The sequence below is a fragment of the Carassius carassius genome, chromosome 43, assembly GCF_963082965.1.
Source record: "Carassius carassius chromosome 43, fCarCar2.1, whole genome shotgun sequence".
Taxonomy (NCBI): Eukaryota; Metazoa; Chordata; class Actinopteri; order Cypriniformes; family Cyprinidae; genus Carassius; species Carassius carassius.
In genome coordinates, this window is record NC_081797.1 from 514595 (window position 1) to 537811 (window position 23217).

At 36.1% G+C, this 23217-nt stretch overlaps 1 protein-coding gene and 1 long non-coding RNA gene across 2 annotated transcripts in view; one reads left to right on the forward strand and one right to left on the reverse strand.

Annotated features, from left to right (window-relative positions):
* LOC132124901 (uncharacterized) overlaps positions 1–23217 on the reverse strand; it is a 326429-nt gene that overhangs the window by 148426 nt on the left and 154786 nt on the right. The gene's annotated exons all lie outside the window — the stretch shown is intronic.
* Positions 1–23217, forward strand: part of LOC132125279 (PDZ domain-containing RING finger protein 4-like) — a 40155-nt gene that overhangs the window by 12716 nt on the left and 4222 nt on the right. The window contains exons 2-7 of the mRNA XM_059536605.1: positions 11088–11341; positions 14740–14827; positions 17294–17386; positions 19346–19408; positions 19841–19942; positions 21817–21933. Of these exons, the coding sequence (XP_059392588.1) occupies positions 11088–11341; positions 14740–14827; positions 17294–17386; positions 19346–19408; positions 19841–19942; positions 21817–21933 (717 nt within the window). The remainder of the gene's footprint in view (positions 1–11087; positions 11342–14739; positions 14828–17293; positions 17387–19345; positions 19409–19840; positions 19943–21816; positions 21934–23217) is intronic.

Genomic DNA, 23217 nt, shown 5'->3' on the forward strand with positions numbered 1-23217 from the left:
TCTCGCGTGTGTTTTTTGGATGTTTCTCGGGTGTTTCTCAGCCGTGTTTCTCGGGTGTGTTTTTTGGATGTGTTTTTTGGGTGTTTCTCGGGTGTGTTTTTCAGGTGTTTCTCAGCCGTGTTTCTGGGGTGTGTTTTTCGGGTGTGTTCCCCTGCCGTTTCTCAGCCGTGTTTCTCGGGTGTTTCTCAGCCGTGTTTCTGGGGTGTGTTTTTCGGGTGTTTCTCAGCCGTGTTTCTCGAGTGTGTTTTTCGGGTGTTTCTTGCCATGTTTCTCAGCTGTGTTTCTCAGGTGTGTTTTTCAGGTGTGTTCCCCTGCCGTTTCTCAGCCGTGTTTCTCGAGTGTGTTTTTCGGGTGTTTCTTGCCATGTTTCTCAACTTCTCAGGTGTGTTTTTCAGGTGTGTTCCTCTGCCGTTTCTCAGCCATGTTTCTCGGGTGTGTTTTTCGGGTGTTTTTCAGCCGTGTTTCTCGGGTGTGTTTTTCGGGTGTTTTTCAGCCGTGTTTCTCGGGTGTGTTTTTCGGGTGTTTCTCAGCCGTGTTTCTCAGGTGTGTTTTTCAGGTGTGTTCCCCTGCCGTTTCTCAGCCGTGTTTCTCGGGTGTGTTTTTCGGATGTTTCTCAGGTGTGTTTTTCAGGTGTGTTCCCCTGCCGTTTCTCAGCCATGTTTCTCGGGTGTGTTTTTCAGGTGTTTCTCAGCCGTGTTTCTTGGGTGTGTTTTTCGGATGTTTCTCAGGTGTGTTTTTCAGGTGTGTTACCCTGCCGTTTCTCAGCCGTGTTTCTCGGGTGTGTTTTTCGGATGTTTCTCAGGTGTGTTTTTCAGGTGTGTTCCCCTGCCGTTTCTCAGCCGTGTTTCTCGGGTGTGTTTTTCGGATGTTTCTCGGATGTTTCTCGGGTGTGTTTTTCAGGTGTTTCTCAGGTGTGTTTTTCAGGTGTGTTCCCCTGCCGTTTCTCAGCCGTGTTTCTCGGGTGTGTTTTTCGGATGTTTCTCGGGTGTGTTTTTCAGGTGTTTCTCAGCCGTGTTTCTCGGGTGTTTCTCAGCCGTGTTTCTGGGGTGTGTTTTTCGGGTGTGTTCCCCTGCCGTTTCTCAGCCGTGTTTCTCGGGTGTTTCTCAGCCGTGTTTCTGGGGTGTGTTTTTCGGGTGTTTCTCAGCCGTGTTTCTCGAGTGTGTTTTTCGCCATGTTTCTCAGCTGTGTTTCTCAGGTGTGTTTTTCAGGTGTGTTCCCCTGCCGTTTCTCAGCCGTGTTTCTCGAGTGTGTTTTTCGGGTGTTTCTTGCCATGTTTCTCAACTTCTCAGGTGTGTTTTTCAGGTGTGTTCCTCTGCCGTTTCTCAGCCATGTTTCTCGGGTGTGTTTTTCGGGTGTTTTTCAGCTGTGTTTCTCGGGTGTGTTTTTCGGGTGTTTTTCAGCCGTGTTTCTCGGGTGTGTTTTTCGGGTGTTTTTCAGCCGTGTTTCTCGGGTGTGTTTTTCGGGTGTTTCTCAGCCGTGTTTCTCGGGTGTGTTTTTCGTGTGTTTCTCAGCCGTGTTTCTCGAGTGTGTTTTTCGGGTGTTTCTTGCCATGTTTCTCAGGTGTGTTTTTCAGGTGTGTTCCTATGACGTTTCTCAGCCATGTTTCTCGGGTGTGTTTTTCGGATGTTTCTCGCGTGAGTTTTTCGGGTGTTTCTCAGCCGTGTTTCTTGGGTGTGTTTTTTGGATGTTTCTCGGGTGTTTCTCGCGTGTGTTTTTTGGATGTTTCTCGGGTGTTTCTCAGCCGTGTTTCTCGGGTGTGTTTTTTGGATGTGTTTTTTGGGTGTTTCTCGGGTGTGTTTTTCAGGTGTTTCTCAGCCGTGTTTCTGGGGTGTGTTTTTCGGGTGTGTTCCCCTGCCGTTTCTCAGCCGTGTTTCTCGGGTGTTTCTCAGCCGTGTTTCTGGGGTGTGTTTTTCGGGTGTTTCTCAGCCTTGTTTCTCGAGTGTGTTTTTCGGGTGTTTCTTGCCATGTTTCTCAGCTGTGTTTCTCAGGTGTGTTTTTCAGGTGTGTTCCCCTGCCGTTTCTCAGCCGTGTTTCTCGAGTGTGTTTTTCGGGTGTTTCTTGCCATGTTTCTCAACTTCTCAGGTGTGTTTTTCAGGTGTGTTCCTCTGCCGTTTCTCAGCCATGTTTCTCGGGTGTGTGTTTTCGGGTGTTTTTCAGCCGTGTTTCTCGGGTGTGTTTTTCGGGTGTTTTTCAGCCGTGCTTCTCGGGTGTGTTTTTCGGGTGTTTTTCAGCCGTGTTTCTCGGGTGTGTTTTTCGTGTGTTTCTCAGCCGTGTTTCTCGAGTTTGTTTTTCGGGTGTTTCTTGCCATGTTTCTCAGGTGTGTTTTTCAGGTGTGTTCCTCTGCCGTTTCTCAGCCATGTTTCTCGGGTGTGTTTTTCAGATGTTTCTCGCGTGAGTTTTTCGGGTGTTTCTCAGCCGTGTTTCTTGGGTGTGTTTTTTGAATGTTTCTTGGGTGTTTCTCGCGTGTGTTTTTTGGATGTTTCTCGGGTGTTTCTCAGCCGTGTTTCTCGGGTGTGTTTTTTGGATGTGTTTTTTGGGTGTTTCTCGGGTGTGTTTTTTGGATGTTTCTCGGGTGTGTTTTTCGGGTGTTTCTCAGCCGTGTTTCTCGGGTGTGTTTTTTGGATGTGTTTTTTGGGTGTTTCTCGGGTGTGTTTTTCGGATGTTTCTCGGGTGTGTTTTTCGGGTGTTTCTCAGCCGTGTTTCTCGGGTGTGTTTTTCAGATGATTCTCATCCGTGTTTCTCCGCTGTGTTTCTCGGGTATGTTTGTTTGACGGCGCATCTCTTCCTCTGTTGGTTGTGTCTGTGTCTCTGTGGGATTCTCCTGGTGTGTTAATAAGCAGATGGTCTGTGCTGTTGCGGCAGATCTCTGCTCTTCTATATCTGCTCTGACATTTCCACAAACGTTAGTACTATCAGAATAGAATAGCTTTATCACCTGTGAGTGATGCAGGGATACGGGAGTCAAAGCTGGCGAGATCTTTATGCGGGTCGTAGCAGACCCTCTGCGGCCGCCCTGATAAGACACCGGGTGACAGAGGGCATGATGGGATGCGTCTGGCTGAAGAGCATGATAAAAGAGGAAGGACAAAAGAGACCTGAATCCATTTACATCTCCTCACAAGGAGAGAATCCAATACATGAATGACAAAAGAATTGTGAAACTGACAAAAATGTGGTGTGGAGACAATCAGAAGATAATTACGAAGTTATTACATGAAACAGCATTGAATTCAACTTTTGTTAAGTAGAAAGACTGAAATTGTGCAGTGAACTCTTTAATAATCTTTATTTTATTTACAATTTGGAAATATATATATATATATATATATATTATTATTATTATTATTATTATATTTTTATTTATTTTATTTTTTTTCTGTGTAGAAATCTGGTTAGGATAGTATTTTTGTAAATGTGTTTCTGTCTGAATCGTGTTTTAGGTCATTCAGGGGCATGATGGGTATATGTCATAAAGCAGAAAAATAAATGACAATTTATTAATTATAATTAATTATAATTACATAGATAATTTATAATTAAATAGAAATTATATAATAATATAAATAAAATAAACATACACATTTATATGTTTATACACATTTTATACATATACATGTATAAAATTAAATATACTATGAATAATGAAAATAATAATAATAATAATAATAATAATAATTGAAATAAAGTTGAAATAAAATGAAATATAAATATTAGATGGCAAACAAAATTAAAATTGTTCCCAGAGATAAAATAAAATAACAGAACAGAAATAATATAATAGTTAAAAATGATAGTTAAAGTGATAAAATTACTAAAACTAAACTAAATATAAAATAATATATATAATAGAAAATAACCACAAGAGCACATTACAAAACTGGTAAAAATAAATAAATAGAAAAATACAAATAATAAAATATTATACAAAATTTGAAATATTTAGAAAGAGTATATAAATAATGTATATAAATATTAGAAAGTGGCCTTGACAACAGTCAGTTCAGATCTGAAATCATATCAGTTTGAGATGTGAGGGGACTGTTTGAGAGCTGAATAATGTGTGTGATATGAGGGAATAAAACACACACACACACACACACACACACACACACTTGACTTTAATGAGTTGCTCCTCAATGCAGGAGCACAAAGGCTTCTGGGAAAGCCATTTTTTCTCTGAATGAGATCCATTGTTGTGCTCATGTGTGAAAGTAATTAATTCAAATGAGTAATATGGTTTGATTCTTCCTTCTTTAATAAACGAGCTGTTTGTGTCGGATCCTGTGTCTCTCGTTCCTCTTCCTGTCTGACGTCTGGCCCACAGGAAGAGGAATCGTGCGTTAGTGTCGCCGTGGAAACTGTAGCTAAACAGAAACGTGTCAGATTCCCGCCATAAACAACACACAGCTGTCAATCACAGGAATGATTGACAGACGAGGAGCATTTCTGAGTCGACAGTATGACGACGATTGACTTTAAACTGAGTCATTTACTGCCTTTCATCTTAATTAATATATTCATGAGCCACACTGATGATGAATATGACAGACCTGTACTTTATAATAGTTTATGATAATTGGTTTCTGTGGTTTACAGTTATATATTTGTGTCTGATGAATTTGACCATAACTTTAATAGTTCATGTTTCTAATTGGCTGTTAAAGGAGTGATTTCTTGATTATGTTTTAGTGACATTTTTAATATGTGATTATTATAAAACAGATTTAATGTGTGAACCTTTTTGATTTTATTTTATTTTTCAAAGCCTAACCCTAAAATAAATTATTAGATGAAAAACTTAAAAAATGTTACCTAGTCCAATACCTGAAATATAACAATAAAATATTTCATATTTTAATAATATAATAATATTTTAAAATAAAAGGTAAAGTAAAAAAGATGACTAAAACTAAATAAAATAAAAATATTTGTTAAATAAAATAAAATAAAATATTACATGAATAACTGAAGAAACGTAAGATTTAAAATGTTGCCTTGGCAACTAAATGAAATAAAATGGTGTAATACTTAATAAAAAATCTAAAATTGCTGTTACAAATATTTTTTGTTAATTAAAATAAACCTGAAATTTAATAAAATATATATTAAAATGTTACCTTGCTGAAATAAGCACAAAAAATGCTTATACTAAAAGAAGTACATCTAAATAAAAATATATATATAAAAAAAACAAATCTAATAAAAATGACAAGCGCACACAACAGAATTACTAACATTAAAATGAAACATAAAAAGCCAGTTGAGAATGTGTCTAGTTATTATAACACGATGACATCTGATGTAGAGGATGATGTGTGTTTGTGTGCGTGTGTGTGTGTGTGTGTGTGTGTGTGTGTGTGTGTGTGTGTGTGTGTGTGTGTGTGTGTGTGTGTGTGTGTGTGTGTGTGTGTGTGTGTGTGTGTGTGTGTGTGAGAGAGACTGAAGCAGCAGATCTGATCTGATCTCTGGGGCGTCTGCAGCGCTGGTGATAGATCTCACACACGCACACACACACACACACACACCCACTTGATCTTAGGGGAAACGCCTCCATCTGCAGATCTCACACACCTGCAGGGCATTGTGGGAAATAACCCAGCCCACACACACATGAGTGATCCTGCTCGAGCACTGCTCCAGATCAGGACTTCACTAACCACAGAGCGAGACTGACCAACTATAACTAAATCTGAACCTGATTAATATAAATCACCTTCATTAACAAAAACAATACAACTAATACATACAATCTGATATGGATCATTTGATTTAAATAAATAAAAAAAGCTATTAAAATAATAATAATAATTTGATTTATATAAATTTTATGAAATATATAAATAAAAATAAATAAAATTTTAGCAAGTTTCCAAGACAATATTTCTCACTAAAACTAAATAAACTGAAACACACACACAAAACAGAAATCAAATTAAAGTGAAAAAATAAATAAATATACATTTAATGAAATAACAAAAGGTATTAAAATAAGTAATATGATTTGATTTATATAAATGAATAAAACATTGATTTAAAAAAACTTGATTATATAAATAAAGATGTATTACAATAATAACATTTAATTTAGAATTAACTTAACAGTTTGGTTTGTATGAATTCATACATTTTGATAAAAATAAATACTATTTGATTTAAATATATTTGTTTAAATAACAAAATGAAATAAGATAAATACATTTAATTAAAGTAAATCGATAAAATATGATTTCAACAATTAGTATGTTTGATTAAAATAAATAACTTGATTTAAATACATTTATTTGATTAGGATAATATTTGAATAAATTAATTTCATTTTTAATAAAATAAAAATAAATTAAAAATGATAAAAAATAAATTAGATTTAAATACATCTAACAGTATTTTACTAAAATGATACAATGAAAACAGTCTAAAATTCTACAAATACTTATAATTATAGCTTTTTTTAAAGAATTATAAAAAAATGCATTGACAGAATTAGATGGGTCTTTATTCATGAAGATCTATATATACACTGTCTGTCGTTCAGTTTCAGTGTGTGTCGTTGATTCAGGATGATTTCAGTGTGTTGCATCACGTTTCTGTGCAGGTGTGAACACACACACACACACACACACACACACACACACACACACACACACACTCTCTCTCTCTCTCTCTCTCTCTCTCTCTCTCTCTCTCACACACACACACACACACACACACACACACTCTCTCTCTCTCTCTCTCTCTCTCTCTCTCTCTCTCTCTCTCACACACACACACACACACACACACACACACTCTCTCTCTCTCTCTCTCTCTCTCTCTCTCTCTCTCACACACACACACCCACACACACACACTCACTCTCTCTCTCTCTCTCTCTCTCTCTCTCTCTCACACACACACACACACACACACACACACACACACACACTCTCTCTCTCTCTCTCTCTCTCTCACACACACACACACACACACACACACTCTCTCTCTCTCTCTCTCTCTCTCTCTCTCTCACACACACACTGACACACACACACACTCAGCACACACACACACACACACACACACACACACTCTCTCTCTCTCTCTCTCTCTCTCTCTCTCTCTCTCACACACACACACACACACACACACACACACTCACTCTCTCTCTCTCTCTCTCTCTCTCTCTCTCACTCACACACACACACACACACACACACACTCTCTCTCTCTCTCTCTCTCTCTCTCTCTCTCTCTCACACACACACACACACACACACACACACACACTCACTCTCTCTCTCTCTCTCTCTCTCTCTCTCTCTCTCTCTCTCTCACACACACACACACACACACACACACACACACTCACTCTCTCTCTCTCTCTCTCTCTCTCTCTCTCTCTCTCTCTCTCTCTCACTCACACACACACACACACACACTCTTCATCAGCTTCACTCTGATTCCTTCCTCTGTGTCAGTGATTCAGTGACGGTGATTAGAGATCACTTACAGAACATTAACTGGAACTTAACTTGAAGTACTTAAATAAGTCAAACTAATTAAATAAGCACAAAACAGGAGAATAAACAAAACAAGACTAAACTGATTATTCAAATTTAAAGGAATAATTCAACATCTAAAATAATAAGATCAAAAACATTTTTGTTACTCGAAACAAAATATGTTGACTGACAAAAAAAGTTTTAATGTATTTTTGATAAATAAATTCTAATATAATACAAATTACTAACTAAAATTAAAATTAAAACAAAAGATTTATCCAAATTATTAACAAAAACTAACACCATAAAAATTGATACTTGACTAAATTTATTTCATTGAAATGTTAATTTAATTATTAGCTTGAATACTTATTTGAATATAATTTTTATCATTTATTTAAAATGGTTTTAAATATTTTTCATTATTATAGTATAATTTTACATGTAGCATTTGTTGTTTTAATGTAGTTTTAATTATTTAATATTATTTTTCAGCATTTGTTATTTTAACAGTTTTCATTGTATATTTATTTAATCTTTATACATGTATTTATTAGTTATTTACTTAAATATTTTATGTTTAATCATTTTAATATAATTTTATTATTATGTATTTTAATTAATTTAATAACTGTCCTATATTTATGTATGTTTAACATAATCAGTATAATTAATATTTAATATAACTTTATTATTTACTTCAGTATCATTTCTTCCTTTATTTGTATTCTCTCTCTCTCTTGTGTTTCTGGCTCTATTTGAAGTGTTCAGTGGTCCAGGAGCCCAGACCGAGAGCTCAGCTGTGTGTGTGTGTGTGTGTGTGTGTGTGTGTGTGTGTATATCAGTGTTTGTGTGTGAGGAGAGACACAGACGCTGAACTGAAGACAGATGGAGACAGAGAGAGACGGAGGAGTGTTTAAAGGTGTGTTAATGTGACTCTTTCTCTCTCCTCGGGCTTCAGCAGGGGATTGTGGGAAATCAATCTGTTTCTAAATGCATTAATTAAGGAAAGTACTGTGGCCTGATGGCTTTACCAGAAACAGAAGCCTTGAACTACAGCCTTGTAGCTTTAATTTATAGCTTTTAATATTTATAGTTTTCAGTTATTGTAGCACGTCAAGCAATAAATGAAAAGGAGGAGTCATCAATCATCATCAGCTTTATTTGAATCATGTTTTATTTCCAGAAGCACAGATGTTCCTGGTGTTAGAGTGCAGTATGATCGTTCAGTCCAGGTGTTTCTGATTGGGTTATATCAGTAGATATATTAACAGATGAAGCAGGTCAGTGTTGGTTTTGTTTCCTCTGGAGATGTGTCCTTCTTCTCACACAGTACAGATGATGAATGAAGACATCAGGAGTCTCTTCTCCTTTACTGGAGAGGAAACAGAGGTGATCAGGTTATTTCATCTGTTATTTCTGCTTCATGTGCTTGGATCAGCAGTATTGACTAACAGAAGCCTCTCGTCTCCTCTCGTCGTCTGCACATATGCAGAACAAACACACTTCATCCTCATTCAGTCTCCGATCGCTCCAGCAGTCAGTCTGATGATGAACACATCAATATCACATCACTCGTCTGCACCGGGATTATAGTGGTGAAGAAACGCTTGTAGTTCCTCCATTATTCACAAAACTGCTTCACCAAGACTTTCTCTCATTCATATATATATATATATATATATATATATATATATACAGGTTTCCAGCGGATGTTTGTGTGCTAAATTATTATAGATTTTTAGGTGAACTGTATAATTTCTGCACTGGCAGATGGTAATTAAGGCAGTTTTCAGTCATTGGTCAGTCAGATGCATAAAAACACTACATTTCACTACACTTTACTATTTAATTGCTATTATTTATTTATTTATAGCATATTTTATATTTAAATTTAAAAGGGTTTTTACATTATGGTAATTAAAACTTGAAAGATAAACGTTTACTTATAATGAAAACAGTTTTTATTCATATATTTTTTTGTTTTCATTTTAAGTCTTTTTTTGAATGCGTGTAAGATTTTAATTAATTTTATTTCTGTTTTATTTTTAGTCATTTTAGTAAATTAAGTAAACTAAATGAAAATGAAAAATGCTTTTTGAATGATTCTTTGTTTTATTTCTAGCTTTAGTTATATTCATACATCAGAGGAGCAATGTTAGAAGACGACACGCCCCCATCTGTCATTGGTCAGTCAGGCAGATAGCCCCGCCCACTCTCACTCCATTGGTTGATTCAGTAGTTGACATTAGCCGCTCAAACAGATCAGAATCAAAATATTTTTTCAGTGTCTTTTTATAAGTCATTTCTTTTTATTTTAATCTATAATGAACCAATCCAGTGAATTCATCATTAAGTGCTGTGAGTACACTATAACATGAATATAATCAGCACTGGAGCTCAAACTCTCGGATGATCCAGACACAGGGAGAATGAAGGAATCGTGTGATTTACTCCAGATTGAGAGACACACAGCTCTTGGGATCAGCAGAACAAGGCTCTGAAGCGTTCGTTTCTCATGTTATGTGTGTCATTAATAGCCAATCAGTGTCCTGTGAGACTCAATCTGCTCAGTTCAGTCATGAGCAGTTAATTACAGATCACTGATTAATAGACACGCTCAGATTTCTGCAATAGAGAAATACACTGAATGTGTTTTAAATACACTCACCAGATTTATAGATAAGTCAGATTTAGCCATGTTCATGCTAACCAGGGTTATTTTAGTGAAATAAAATTAAAATTGAATATAAAACTAAAACCATAAAAAAAATTTCATTATCTGAAATAAAATATAAAAAAGATTTGATTTGCCAAGGCAACATTTGCAATTTTAATTATTTAACTTTAATTATTTAACAAAATAAAAACTGAAATAAAATTAATTAAAAATGTAACAATAACAAATCGATTTAAATTGAAAAAACACCTACAAAAAATAACAAAAGCATAATAAAGTTAAGAAAAAAGTATTTAAAATATGAATACAAATTGGATTTCAATGAAAATATCAGTTTTTAACTGAATACATGTAATTGTTTTCTGAGCGAACAGATATGCTGTTTCCAAGCAATTTCATAAATGCATTTAAAAAAAATTATGATTATTTAAATAAAATAAAATGCATGTAAACAATTGAACTGTTCTATGCTTTTTCGAGTGCAGAAATCTGACCTTTTTCATTTACACTGACAAATATGGATCTCATTAAGTTTATTACTTTGTTAAATGATGAGATCCAAATGCATGAAAATCTGACACCTTATACCTGTAAGGCTTCCTTTTTTAAGGAACACAAAGGAGATGTTTAGCAGGATGTACACGCTCTTTTCTACATTCATAGAGATCAAAATGTGAATTCTGAGTAGGGCTGCAAATCGATTAGTTGCGATTAACAGATTAAAAATAAAAGTTTATGTTTATAAAGTATATGTATAGATAAATACACATATGTATATGCACTATATCTTTATGTAAATACTCACACATATAGTATGAAAACATTATTTTTTATCAATTAATGGCAACTGATGGGTTTGCAGCCCTTACTCTGAGTACTGTATGTTTGTGAGTGTTTCGCACTGAAGTCAGTGTGAAGGTGTGTTTCAGGTGAACGGGAGGGATCTGTCCAGAGCCAGTCATGAGGAGGCGGCAGAGGCTTTACGCAGCGCTAAAGACCCCATCGTGGTGCAGGTGCTCCGGCGGACCCCTCGGCCCCGGGGTCAAGGGTCAGCGCAGGACGTCCAGCTGGTGGACGTGTGCACGCAGACGGAGATCACCTTCGAGCACATCATGGCTTTGGCCAAACTGCGTCCCGCCACACCACCGGTGCCGGACATCTGCCCCTTCCTCCTGTCCGACAGGTGACCAACACATTCAGCTGGGAGAATACACAGCTAGCTTATGTCTGTCCGTTTAAAAATGACCAGGATTACATACGTGATACTGAGTTTTTTACAACAGTTCAATAAACAAAACACTGTATTGCCTATTTTTGCTCTATTTCGCCAACAACAAAAAAAAAGGTTTAAAACACAGCACTGTTTTGAGTCTCTGAGCAGCATGACAGTGTTTCGTTCCTGAATGAATCAACCGTTTAAATGATTCGGTTCAATCACAATGACTCACTTATTAACAGTAGCTTGCTGCCACCTACTGGCAGTTTTAATTCCACATTTAACATATTTTTATTTGATCAGTATTCAGTGTTTTTTGTTGAATATATCAAAACATGTATGCATTAGTAACTGCAGATTAAATGTCCTGCATTATTCAGTGTGTAAATGCATCTAAATGCCACTTCAGACGCAGCTTCTGTGTTTCCTCTGCAGTGCAAAGATTCATTTTATTGATATTTATTTGCCTGTTAAACCCCCAAATGTCTTATTATTGTAATTCACTGAAACTTTTAGAAAAATGGCTTTATAAAGGTAAAAATTCCCATAAAAGGAATTTTTATTGGAAATGATCAATTTCTATCAGTGTGAACTGATAGAAATCCTATGAAGAATATCAGAATATGAAGAATATCAAAAACTTTAGGAGAAAGTTTAAGATACCAGCACAATAATACAGTGAGCGAAATGTAGTCTAATTATTGTTATCAATAAAATCCCAGGAAATATTGAGATATTATTTGTTTGTCACCCATACTGGAAGCCCCTGACACCAAGACAAAGTCCTAGTGTGTGGAAACAGAATCTTTCTGATTCTGAAAACGTTGAAGAAACGTTGTTTCTGAATGTTTCTTATACCGTTCAAATCATTGAATGTTTCTTGTCATGATTGCAATGTTATTTAAAGGTTACAAAAATGTTTGTTAGGACATTGCACCAACTTCATTTTCACCAAAATTATATCGTTATTTTAATATTTATTTTTTGTTGAAATGTCCAGTTTTCCTTTTGTTATTAGAATTTTACTTAAAGGTTACAACAGCATTCTACTACTGTAAATATAAATTATTTCAACATTTATATTTTATAATATTCTACATTTTCACTTCATGATTAAAATTTACAGATTAAGAAAACATTTCTTCAATGCTCTGCCACCTAAATTATAGCATTATTTGAATGTTTATTTTTAATATTCTAGAAATGTTAAAATGTCCGGCTTTCTTGTGTTTCGATCGTTATTTAAAGGTTACAAAATGTTTCATAGAACATTCAGGTATGAATAACATTGAGTGTTTTCACAAGGCAACGTGAGGTTTCCTCAAAGGAAGCTGGTTTTCTGGAATGGTTCACCATCCTCTCGTTCTTGTGGAGTTGGTCTGTCAGGAGTATCTGGGTTTCTCCTCAGGAGACGCAGGGCCGGCTGCAGTGCATGCTGGGAAGTTAATTGAAAGCGTCTGAGGCGCAGAGCGGTGGTTAGGGAGGTAATTAATGCCGTGGATAATTCATAGTCTGAAATTTGTCACCCGCTCAAGATCCAGGTTTAGTTTCTAAATTCCCTTTGGTGCGTGGTGAGCTGATGTGGGCTTTTTGAATTCCTTTGTTCTTCCAGACAAAAGCGTTCAGGGATTCTCTGTGAATGTTGTTGTTGTTGTAATAGTGCCTGGAAATATGCATTATCCAGGAATAATTTACTGTAATCTCACCCTAAAGGACCGTTCACCATTTAGATGGATGGGTGGATGGATGAATGAAATGGATAGTAAATAGAGTAGATTCAGTACATTTCTGTAAAAAGATCTGAATCCAGTGGTGATCAGGCTGCTTCAGCATCATTGTTCAGCTCGCTTTATAGAGTCAACAAACCATAATCCACGGATCATAAACCCACCTGACTGTAGCAGAGACGCTAGCACATGCTAATGAACACCATCAGCTGTGATCACAAGAAAACACAGACACGCGAGTCACGCGGAGGACAGCAGACGAGATCATAGAGATGAATGAGACTCGGAGCAGACGCACACGACAGGAGCTTCATTTCTTCTGTCACACAATTCAGTTCTCATCTCTGCTGAAGATGCATGATGTGTGTTTGTGTCTCCATCGGCTGACATCGTTCTTCACCGGCCTCCTCCACATGTGACGCCCTCGCTCTTCCTGAGCTCCAGAGCCTCATACTGTGCATTGAGACGTTTAGTAGCATTTTACTGGTGTCTCTCATGAGATGGGAATTCTGGGAATTCATAAAACAGCACAAAAATGATATTTATGCAGCATTCATGGAATGTTTCTCATTCATAACCTGATGGGAACCTTATCACAATGTGTGACCCTGGAGCACCAAACCAGTCATAAGGGTCAATTTGTTGAAATTGAGATTCATGCATCATCTGAAGCTGAATCATGTGAAATGGCATCAAGAAAAATGTTGCTAAAATGGAAAAAACTAAATGAATGTACCACCAGAAATATCTATAAAATTATTGAAAACCTCACTCGGTATTTATATTTACATTTAAATTTAGTCATTTTTCAGATTCTTTTATCCAAAGTGACTTACAATTGGTGGACACATAAAGTGATTATTCTTAAAGAGTCAGAATACAAGCTAGAAAGAAAAGAAATAAATAAAAGAAAAAGATTTTAACAGTGAAGCCAAGCAGTGTTGAAAGAGATGAGTTTTCATCTGTTGCTTGTAGACTGTCAGGGATTCATCATTCCGGATCATTCACCAGCCAGGAACAGTGAAGGAGAATGTTCTGGAAAGTGATTCTGAGCCTCTCTGTGATGGGACCACGAGGTGTTGCTCACTAGTGGATCTCAGACTTCTGGAGGGTTATTTGTGTGTTTTATCATGTCATTAATCAGAGTCAGCGAGAGACATGGGTGCTCTTCTCTGAGACTCCAGTTTACATGTGTTTTATGGTGAGTTTCGTATTAGACTCGTATAGTCTGATATAATAAGAGTATGAAGGAAAAACTGCTCAGTTTTATTCAGAGACTCAAACAGAGCAAAAAAATAAATAAATGCTGATTGCTGCAGATGCTGATATATAATGAATATACTTTTAATCTTTTACATTTACTTTTAAACTTTTTATCTAACAATTTAGATTGTTTTCACGCAATTCTGCATTTTAATTTAACAATTTTTTGTTGTTGTTTCTGCTGTGAAATAATAAGGAAAAAATGTAACTGCAAAACTCAGAATTCTGACTTTGGGGACAGTTTCTTGTTTCTGCGAAGGGTCAAAATAAATCCTAAATAAAGGTAATTGAGACATCTCTGTCTTTAGTTCTGATAGTTGTGACTGTGTTTCTCTCAGAGGAAGTGATTGAGATGTGTGTCTGTTCTCTGCTCAGCTGTCTCTCTCTGCACACCTTGGATCAGGAATACTCGGAGGACAACATGGCAGCGGACGGCGAGAGGACCGATGACTTCGAGTACGAGGTGAGAGTCCCCCGTTTATTCACACAGAGCCCTATAACCTGAGACTGAAGATATAACAGCGTCAGGCTGATCCCGGCTCATTAAACATGTGCTGAGAACACCAACGCTATTGAAACACTATTCTTTGAACATGCACATTTTTCATTGTTATTATTTTTTGGTTTTGGGAATGCTAAAGGAACATTCCATTTTAGAATTTAGCAAACATTACGTACTGGAAAACAAGACGAACGTACCAAGAACTAGATTTTTCATTGAACTGTTAATGCAGTCCACAATGCATTGTGGGAAGGATTGTTCAGAATGTACGAATGCAAGGTTTCTCTGAGAGGCTTGTGATTATTCAGCCGCTGGATGTCTGCAGATGAAATATGGATCCTCTGACTCCTGCCTGACCCCAGAAACATGTTATATATGAAAATACTATTTCAGTCTTTCTGCTTTGAAATTTCACACTGAATTGTGTCTCTGGAGCACAAACGCAGTCTTGAGTCTGAGGGATATATTTGTAGAAATAGACAACAATACATTGTAGGGGTCATAATTATACATTTTTCCTTTATGCCAAAAATCATTAGGATATTAAGTAAAGATCATGTTCCATGAAGTTATTGTGTAAGTTTCCTACTGTAAATATATCAAAACTTCATTTTTGATTAGTAATATGCATTGCTAAGAACTTCATTTGGACAGCTTTAAAGATGATTTTCTCACTATTTAGATTTTTTTGCTCCCTCAGATTCCAGATTTTCAGATAGTTGTATCTCAGACAGATATTGTCCTCCGAACAAACCACACATCACTGGAGAGATGATTTATTCAGCTTCAGATGATGTATACATCTCAATTTCATTAAACTGACCCTTATGAGGTCACGTATTCGTGTGATAATTTCTACATAATTATTTCTCAAATATTTAGCCATATTTGAGTGAAAATCTGGTTATTTTTTGGTTTCTTTGTCCTACACCAAATAAACAAACAAAAAAATAATAATTCTAACAAAAATAATTAGTTTACAGTAAATTAAAATTAAATAAAATTGTTTAATTTAAATCTTGCACCAAAAAATACACCTAAATAAATAAAAAGAAATTTTAAAAGTAAATTCATAAACAAAACCCAAATATAAGTTTAATTCAAATGTAAGACCAAATGAATGAGTGAATAATAACAAAACATTTAAAATGAAGTCTCCATTAAAATTACACCTAAATAAATACAAATATAAAGCAAATTCTATACCAGAAACATTACAAAATCAAAAGATAAAACTGTTCAATTAAAATTTTACACAAAATGAATGAATAAAAATTACACAATAAAAAAATTACCCCAAAAATGTAAGCAGATGTAAAAATATCACAAAAATATAAATAAATGAAATAAGTAGATCCTATAAAGAATACACAGTAAAATGTTTGAAAGTGAAGCTTGCAGCTGTGCAGTCATTACTGTTCAAGTGTGTTTCTGAGACGTGATGATTCAGCAGATGAGATATGGATCCTGTGACTCCTGCGTGATCATGACTTCACCTGCGTCTCTCACACAGAACAAATCTCCCTGATCTGATCTGATCTGATCTGATCGTTTGATTGAGCTCGTGTTGTCAGTGATTCTCCGGTCTGAACGCCAGTGTTATCACAGCGACTGAAGAGAGGAATGCTCATTAACATCATCACACACTGATTTACTAAACACAGACTGTTTCCTCAGAAGAGCTGGAGAAATGAGCAGAGCTGATTTCAGGATGTTTCCTCTTCCTGTCAAACATTAACAACATGAAATATGATTTCACTCTGTAAACGGCAACCTTAAATCTTAACGATATAAAACGTAATCTTGTTTTGAAACAAACTTGTAAATCTCTGTTGTAAATAAAAATAGTATTTTTTGTAAATGCCAATGTAGTCATAAAATACTATTTCATTCCAGATGTTAAGTTAAATGCTATTTCTTTGTATTTATTTGTGACATTTACTAGCCATTTTAGTGAAAATGTATTTATTGTTTAAAATAACACAAGAAAATAGAAAATACAAGTTTTAAAGGAAATCTTATACCAAAATAAATAAATAAATTTATAAATGATGTAAAACAATTCCCCACATAATAATAAAAAATAAAAACAGTAATTTTTTTTAAAAAAAATCTAAATTGTTTTAAAATGGCTAAATCCCACATCAAAAAAAAAAATATATATATATATATACTAAAAAATATAAATAAATAAAAAATAAATTTTTTGAAGTCAGTCTTGCATAAATAAATAAACCCTTCAATAAATCCAGTGCAAAAAAACTCAATTTCCAGTGGAGTCTGTTGACTGATGTACCTGTAACATTGATGATACTGAAGCGTCTTTAGCCCATAGACGGTCCATGCAGAGCTCCAGCTCAGTGATACACCCCCAGTGTTCAGAGCTGTGTGTGTGTGATGGAGATGCTCAGGTGTGTGTCTCTGCAGGAGGTCGAGCTGCTTCGACTGAGCAGTCAGGAGAAGCTGGGACTCACGCTGTGCTACAGGACAGACGAGGACGAGGACATCTACGTCAGCGAGGTGCACCACACACACCACTCACACGCTTTAACATGTTTCTGAAGTTCATAATCAGTCCTGATGAGACGATCACTTATAAACCTCCATTAGAGCGACATAAACACTCAAACATAACACTCAGATGTAGTTTTAATCATAAAGTCTGATATATGATCATAAGTCTTTAAAATGTCTTGAATAGTGAATTATGAAATAAATAAAAATTGGTATACTGAGTGTGTGACAACTAGCCCCGGTCATGTTACATCTGTACAACCAAGATTTTGTAATGCTTTTGAAAGAAGTGTCTTCTGCTCACCAAGGCTGCATTTAATTGATTAAAAAAAAAAACAGTAAAACAGTAAAAATAGTGAAATATTATTCTAATGTAAATCATCTGTTCTCTGTGTGAATCTGTGTTAAAGTGTCATTTATTTCTGTGATGCAATATGATGATTTACTTTATTTAACAATCAGAAATGTTTCTTGAGCAGTACACACACACGCAGAGAGAGTGATATCTGGTGTTTCAGAGTGTGTGTGTGTGTGTGTGTGTTGAGCTCCGGCTTCATTAGAAGTCCTCTCAGATTTATCAGGTCTCGGCAGCACGACTGAATACAGATCCGTCAGCACTTACAGGCTTATTAAAATCTCCACTCCATAAAACTGAAGAGCAGAGAGCGTGATCTCCGTGAAGAACGGCCCGAGAGAGATGAAACCCTCTTCATTCATCACTCAGATGTTCAGTGTGTGTCTCTCACATCACACTCGATCTAATGAAGACACAGAAGCTCAGCTCTGATTGGAGCGATCAGAAGCTTGTGTCTCTATAAAGCACAGCAGTTGCTTCTGGGAGTAAAAATCACATTTATCTTCTCCACAGGAGTCTTTAAGAAGACCTAGAGGTTGTTAATCGATTGGTTTAAGCTTACATTAAAGCCATCAGTTGTTTTGAAAGAACTGTGTTTAACAGCAGCATTCCTAGTGATAAACTACATTACCCATGATTCTCTGAGGCTAATTCCACCAATCAGAGACTGCGAATGACGTAACGCTGCTTACACTTTATTTTAGACTTTTCTTTCTAGTATAAATATCTGAACCTTTTTTAATCAAGATACCTTTACTGGAGAAGCTTAATGACTTCAGGTATTAAGAGGTTTCTTGAAAATCTGTGAGTTTATACTGAAAACAAGAATCTGGCTCAGAAAAATATATTTTCAGGGTTAGTACAATTAACTAAAACTGAAACTAAAATAAAATTTATTTTGTTACTTGAAATAAATGATAACTGCAATAAAATACAATTTAAATTCATTTTATTTCAGCTAGTTGCCAAGAAAGTAAATCTCATTTAGTTTGTAAAAGTAGTACTCGATGTACTAAAATAAATAAAACTGGAATAAAAATTAATAAAAACTACATAGACATATTTGAAAAAACTCAAATAAATATGCCAAGAACAAAATTACTAAGACTTTATCTAAAAAAATAGTAATAAAACATAAATACTCACTATAACTTAGTGATAATAAAATAATTTATGTAGCATATTTAATTTATAATTTAGTTTAGCAGAAAACAAGATGTCTTTGTTGAATCATATATTAGATCTAAAATATTTATATGCGTATTTTGCAATAAACTAAATATATTGTTTCTATGTATAAAATCCACATCTTTAAATCAACAGTAAATCATTTCTCCATTGTCAGTGATATTCGCAGTGCATCATGGGATTGTAGTTCTTTCATCACTAAACTGTTAAGTCTCGCATCTTTTCTGATTTTCAAATATTTTTCTTTTGAAAGTCTTTGAGAAAAATTAATAGTAGGAAGTGGGCGGGCCCTAATGCGTTCTGATCACAGAGGAGCAAGGGATTGGCTGGAGTCTTGCAGCCTCAGCCAATCAGATCCTGAGTCCATAATTCTGAATGACATGATTGATTTAGAATCTGAAAGCTGCTGCTTTGCTCCTCAGATCGAGCCGAACAGCATCGCTGCGAGAGACGGTCGGATCCGAGAAGGAGACCGCATCTTACAGGTGACCTCACCTTCACTCATTAACTCTGTGTTTGCACTGAGCGGATCATTGAGTTCAGCAGCAGCACATTCCACCGGCAGCTACAGGACCCGAGGGAGAGCAGGGTCCGCTGTATTTTCAGCTGTGGTCTGATGCTCAGGAAAGCATCCCGAGGTGTTTCTGAGAGGCTCTCCACGGACTCTGAGCTTCCCAGTAAACTCACTCTTCAGGATCACATGTGCAGCAAAAACTGAAAACTAGTAAAAACACACGTTGCCACATGTTGACAAAATGATTTTTAAAGTTTAAAAACAAAGTCTTAATTTAGTTTTTTTTTTTTTTTGCTAAAAGCAAAACCAGGGGGGTCAGAAATATAAAACAGGACAGAAATATTGAGGAAGAAGTGTAGTAATGTAACGCTGCGCCTCATTTGCTGATGTGTGTGATTGACAGATAAATGGGCGGGACGTTCAGAACAGACAGGAAGCAGTGGCCATTCTTTCGAATGAAGAATTCAGGAGTATTTTGCTGCTGGTCGCAAGGCCAGAAATACAGGTACACACACACACACACACACATCTACTGAGTTATAAAACACACCTTCATGGCTTATGAATATTAATCATTCATTCATTAAGTCAAGTCACCTTTATTTATATAGCGCTTTAAACAAAATACATTGCGTCAAAGCAACTGAACAACATTCATTAGGAAAACAGTGTCAATAATGAAAAAATGATAGTTAAAGGCAGTTCATCATTGGATTCAGTGATGTCATCTCTGTTCAGTTAAATAGTGTCTGTGCATTTATTTGCAATCAAGTCAACGATATCGCTGTAGATGAAGTGTCCCCAACTAAGCAAGCCAGAGGCGACAGCAGCAAGGAACCGAAACTCCATCGGTGACAGAATGGAGAAAAAAACCTTGGGAGAAACCAGGCTCAGTTGGGGGGCCAGTTCTCCTCTGACCAGACGAAACCAGTAGTTCAATTCCAGACTGCAGCAAAGTCAGATTGTGCAGAAGAATCATCTGTTTCCTGTGGTCTTGTCCTGGTGCTCCTCTGAGACAAGGTCTTTACAGGGGATCTGTATCTGGGGCTCTAGTTGTCCTGGTCTCCGCTGTCTTTCAGGGATGTAGAGGTCCTTTCTAGGTGCTGATCCACCATCTGGTCTGGATACGTACGGAATAAGAGAGAAACAGACAAATATTAGCGTAGATGCCATTCTTCTAATGATGTAGCAAGTACATAGGTTGTTATGGGAAGTGTTTCCGGTTCCGGTTTACCTAATTAATGCAGCCTAAAAATCCTTTAACGGATTTGGATAATAAAAGCATATTAGTATGTTATGTGTATGCCAGGTTAAAGAGATGGGTCTTTAATCTAGATTTAAACTGCAAGAGTGTGTCTGCCTCCCGAACAATGTTAGGTAGGTTATTCCAGAGTTTGGGCGCCAAATAGGAAAAGGATCTGCCGCCTGCAGTTGATTTTGATATTCTAGGTATTATCAAATTGCCTGAGTTTTGAGAACGTAGCGGACGTAGAGGATTATAATGTAAAAGGAGCTCATTCAAATACTGAGGTGCTAAACCATTCAGGGCTTTATAAGTAATAAGCAATATTTTAAAATCTATGCGATGCTTGATAGGGAGCCAGTGCAGTGTTGACAGGACCGGGCTAATATGGTCATACTTCCTGGTTCTAGTAAGAACTCTTGCTGCTGCATTTTGGACTAGCTGTAGTTTGTTTACTAAGCGTGCAGAACAACCACCCAATAAAGCATTACAATAATCTAACCTTGAGGTCATAAATGCATGGATTAACATTTCTGCAATATTAAAGTACTGTACCTCAGTGATACTAAAATATCATAGATTTTTAGTACATTTTCATGATTTAATAGAATAAGAAATAAACATTCAAATGCTGCTATATCATGGGTGAAAATAGAATTAGTGGAACATTCTAAGACACATTTTACTCTTTAGATAACGTTCTAATCACAAGAAAACGTTTTTTTTTTTTTTTAAACAAAGTCCTGGAGTTTGAAAATAAATGTTCAAATAACCTTATATTTTGGATGAAACTTAAGTTATTAGAGTAGCATCTTTATAACTAAATGGTAGCGCTTTATTTTACAGTCCTGTTATTTTACAACCACTAAATGACGTAATAACAACGACAGGAAAACATTTTACATGTTTTAGAAACCTAGACGTGTTCCCTAGAGCTGATCTGGTTACATCGTTCGCAGTGCATCATGGGAGTGGACACTGTTTCCATGGTAGCACTGACAGATAGCTGGATTGGGCTTCAGGATAACAAGTGCAATTCTTCCCTAAATCTGACATGATGATGAAGCTGAACTCAAAGCTCATGATGGGTCAAAAGAGCGTGATCTTGTTCATGCGTGAGGTGTGTGGTGTTTCAGGACGAGCCGTGGCTGGATGACGAGCACAGTGAATACTTAGAGGAGCTGAAGATGGAGATGCTGGAGGAGGAAGAGGAGGAGGAGATGAAGAGAGCGGCTCGAGAGGAGGACCAGAAGGTCAGAGAAACACCATCACACTCTTCAGCTGTAAACCTTGCTTTCCTTTCCTTTCTTCTGCTGGAGAAGATGTAAACAACAGTTTTCGTTTTTATTTAGAATAACTTAAAAAAAACTAAAATCACTGAAACGGAAAAAACTAAAACTGATCAATAAAAATCAATAAATAGCATAAACTAATACAAAGAATTGACACAAAGACATATAAAACCCAATTACTGAAATTTTATTTACAATTAAAGTGAAAACAGAAAATGTATAAAATCCTATTCAAAATATTGACAAACTATAACATTTACATGTTTTTTCTGCTTCTGTTCATTTTAATTAAAGTTTAATGTTTGTTTTTCTCATTTTTAGTAGTTTAGTTAGTAGTTTTTTTTTCATTAAATTTACTACATTTTTATTTTTATTTTAGTAGCTGAAAAAACAACACACACACATTTATGCATGTGCTTTTAATATTTCATTTGATTTTATTTCAAGTAAAAAAAAGTTTATTTCACTAATTCCATTCAAAAAGTGAAACTTATATTCATTCATTACACACAGACTGATATATTTCAAATGTTTATTTATTTTATTTTTGATGATTATAACTGACAACTAAGGAAAATCCCAAATTCAGTATCTCAGAAAATTAGAATATTGTGAAAAGGTTCAATATTGAAGACACCTGGTGCCACTAATTAACTAATTAACTCAAAACACCTGCAAAGCCTTTAAATGGTCTCTCAGTCTAGTTCTGTAGACTACACAATCATGGGGAAGACTGCTGACTCGACAGTTGTCCAAAAGACGACCATTGACACCTTGCACAAGGAGGGTAAGACACAAAAGGTCATTGCAAAAGAGGCTGGCTGTTCACAGAGCTCTGTGTCCAAGCACATTAATAGAGAGGCGGAGGGAAGGAAAAGATGTGGTAGAAAAAAGTGTACAAGCAATAGGGATAACAGCACCCTGGAGAGGATTGTGAAACAAAACCCATTCAAAGTGGGGGAGATTCACAAAGAGTGGACTGCAGCTGGAGTCAGTGCTTCAAGAACCACTACACACAGACGTATGCAAGACATGGGTTTCAGCTGTCGCATTCCTTGTGTTAAGCCACTCTTGAACAACAGACAGCGCCAGAAGCGTCTCGCTTCAAACAGGACTGGACTGCTGCTGAGTGGACCACAGTTATGTTCTCTGATGAAAGTAAATGTTGCATTTCCTTTGGAAACCAGGGTCCCAGAGTCTGGAGGAAGAGAGGAGAGGCACACAATCCACGTTGCTTGAGGTCCA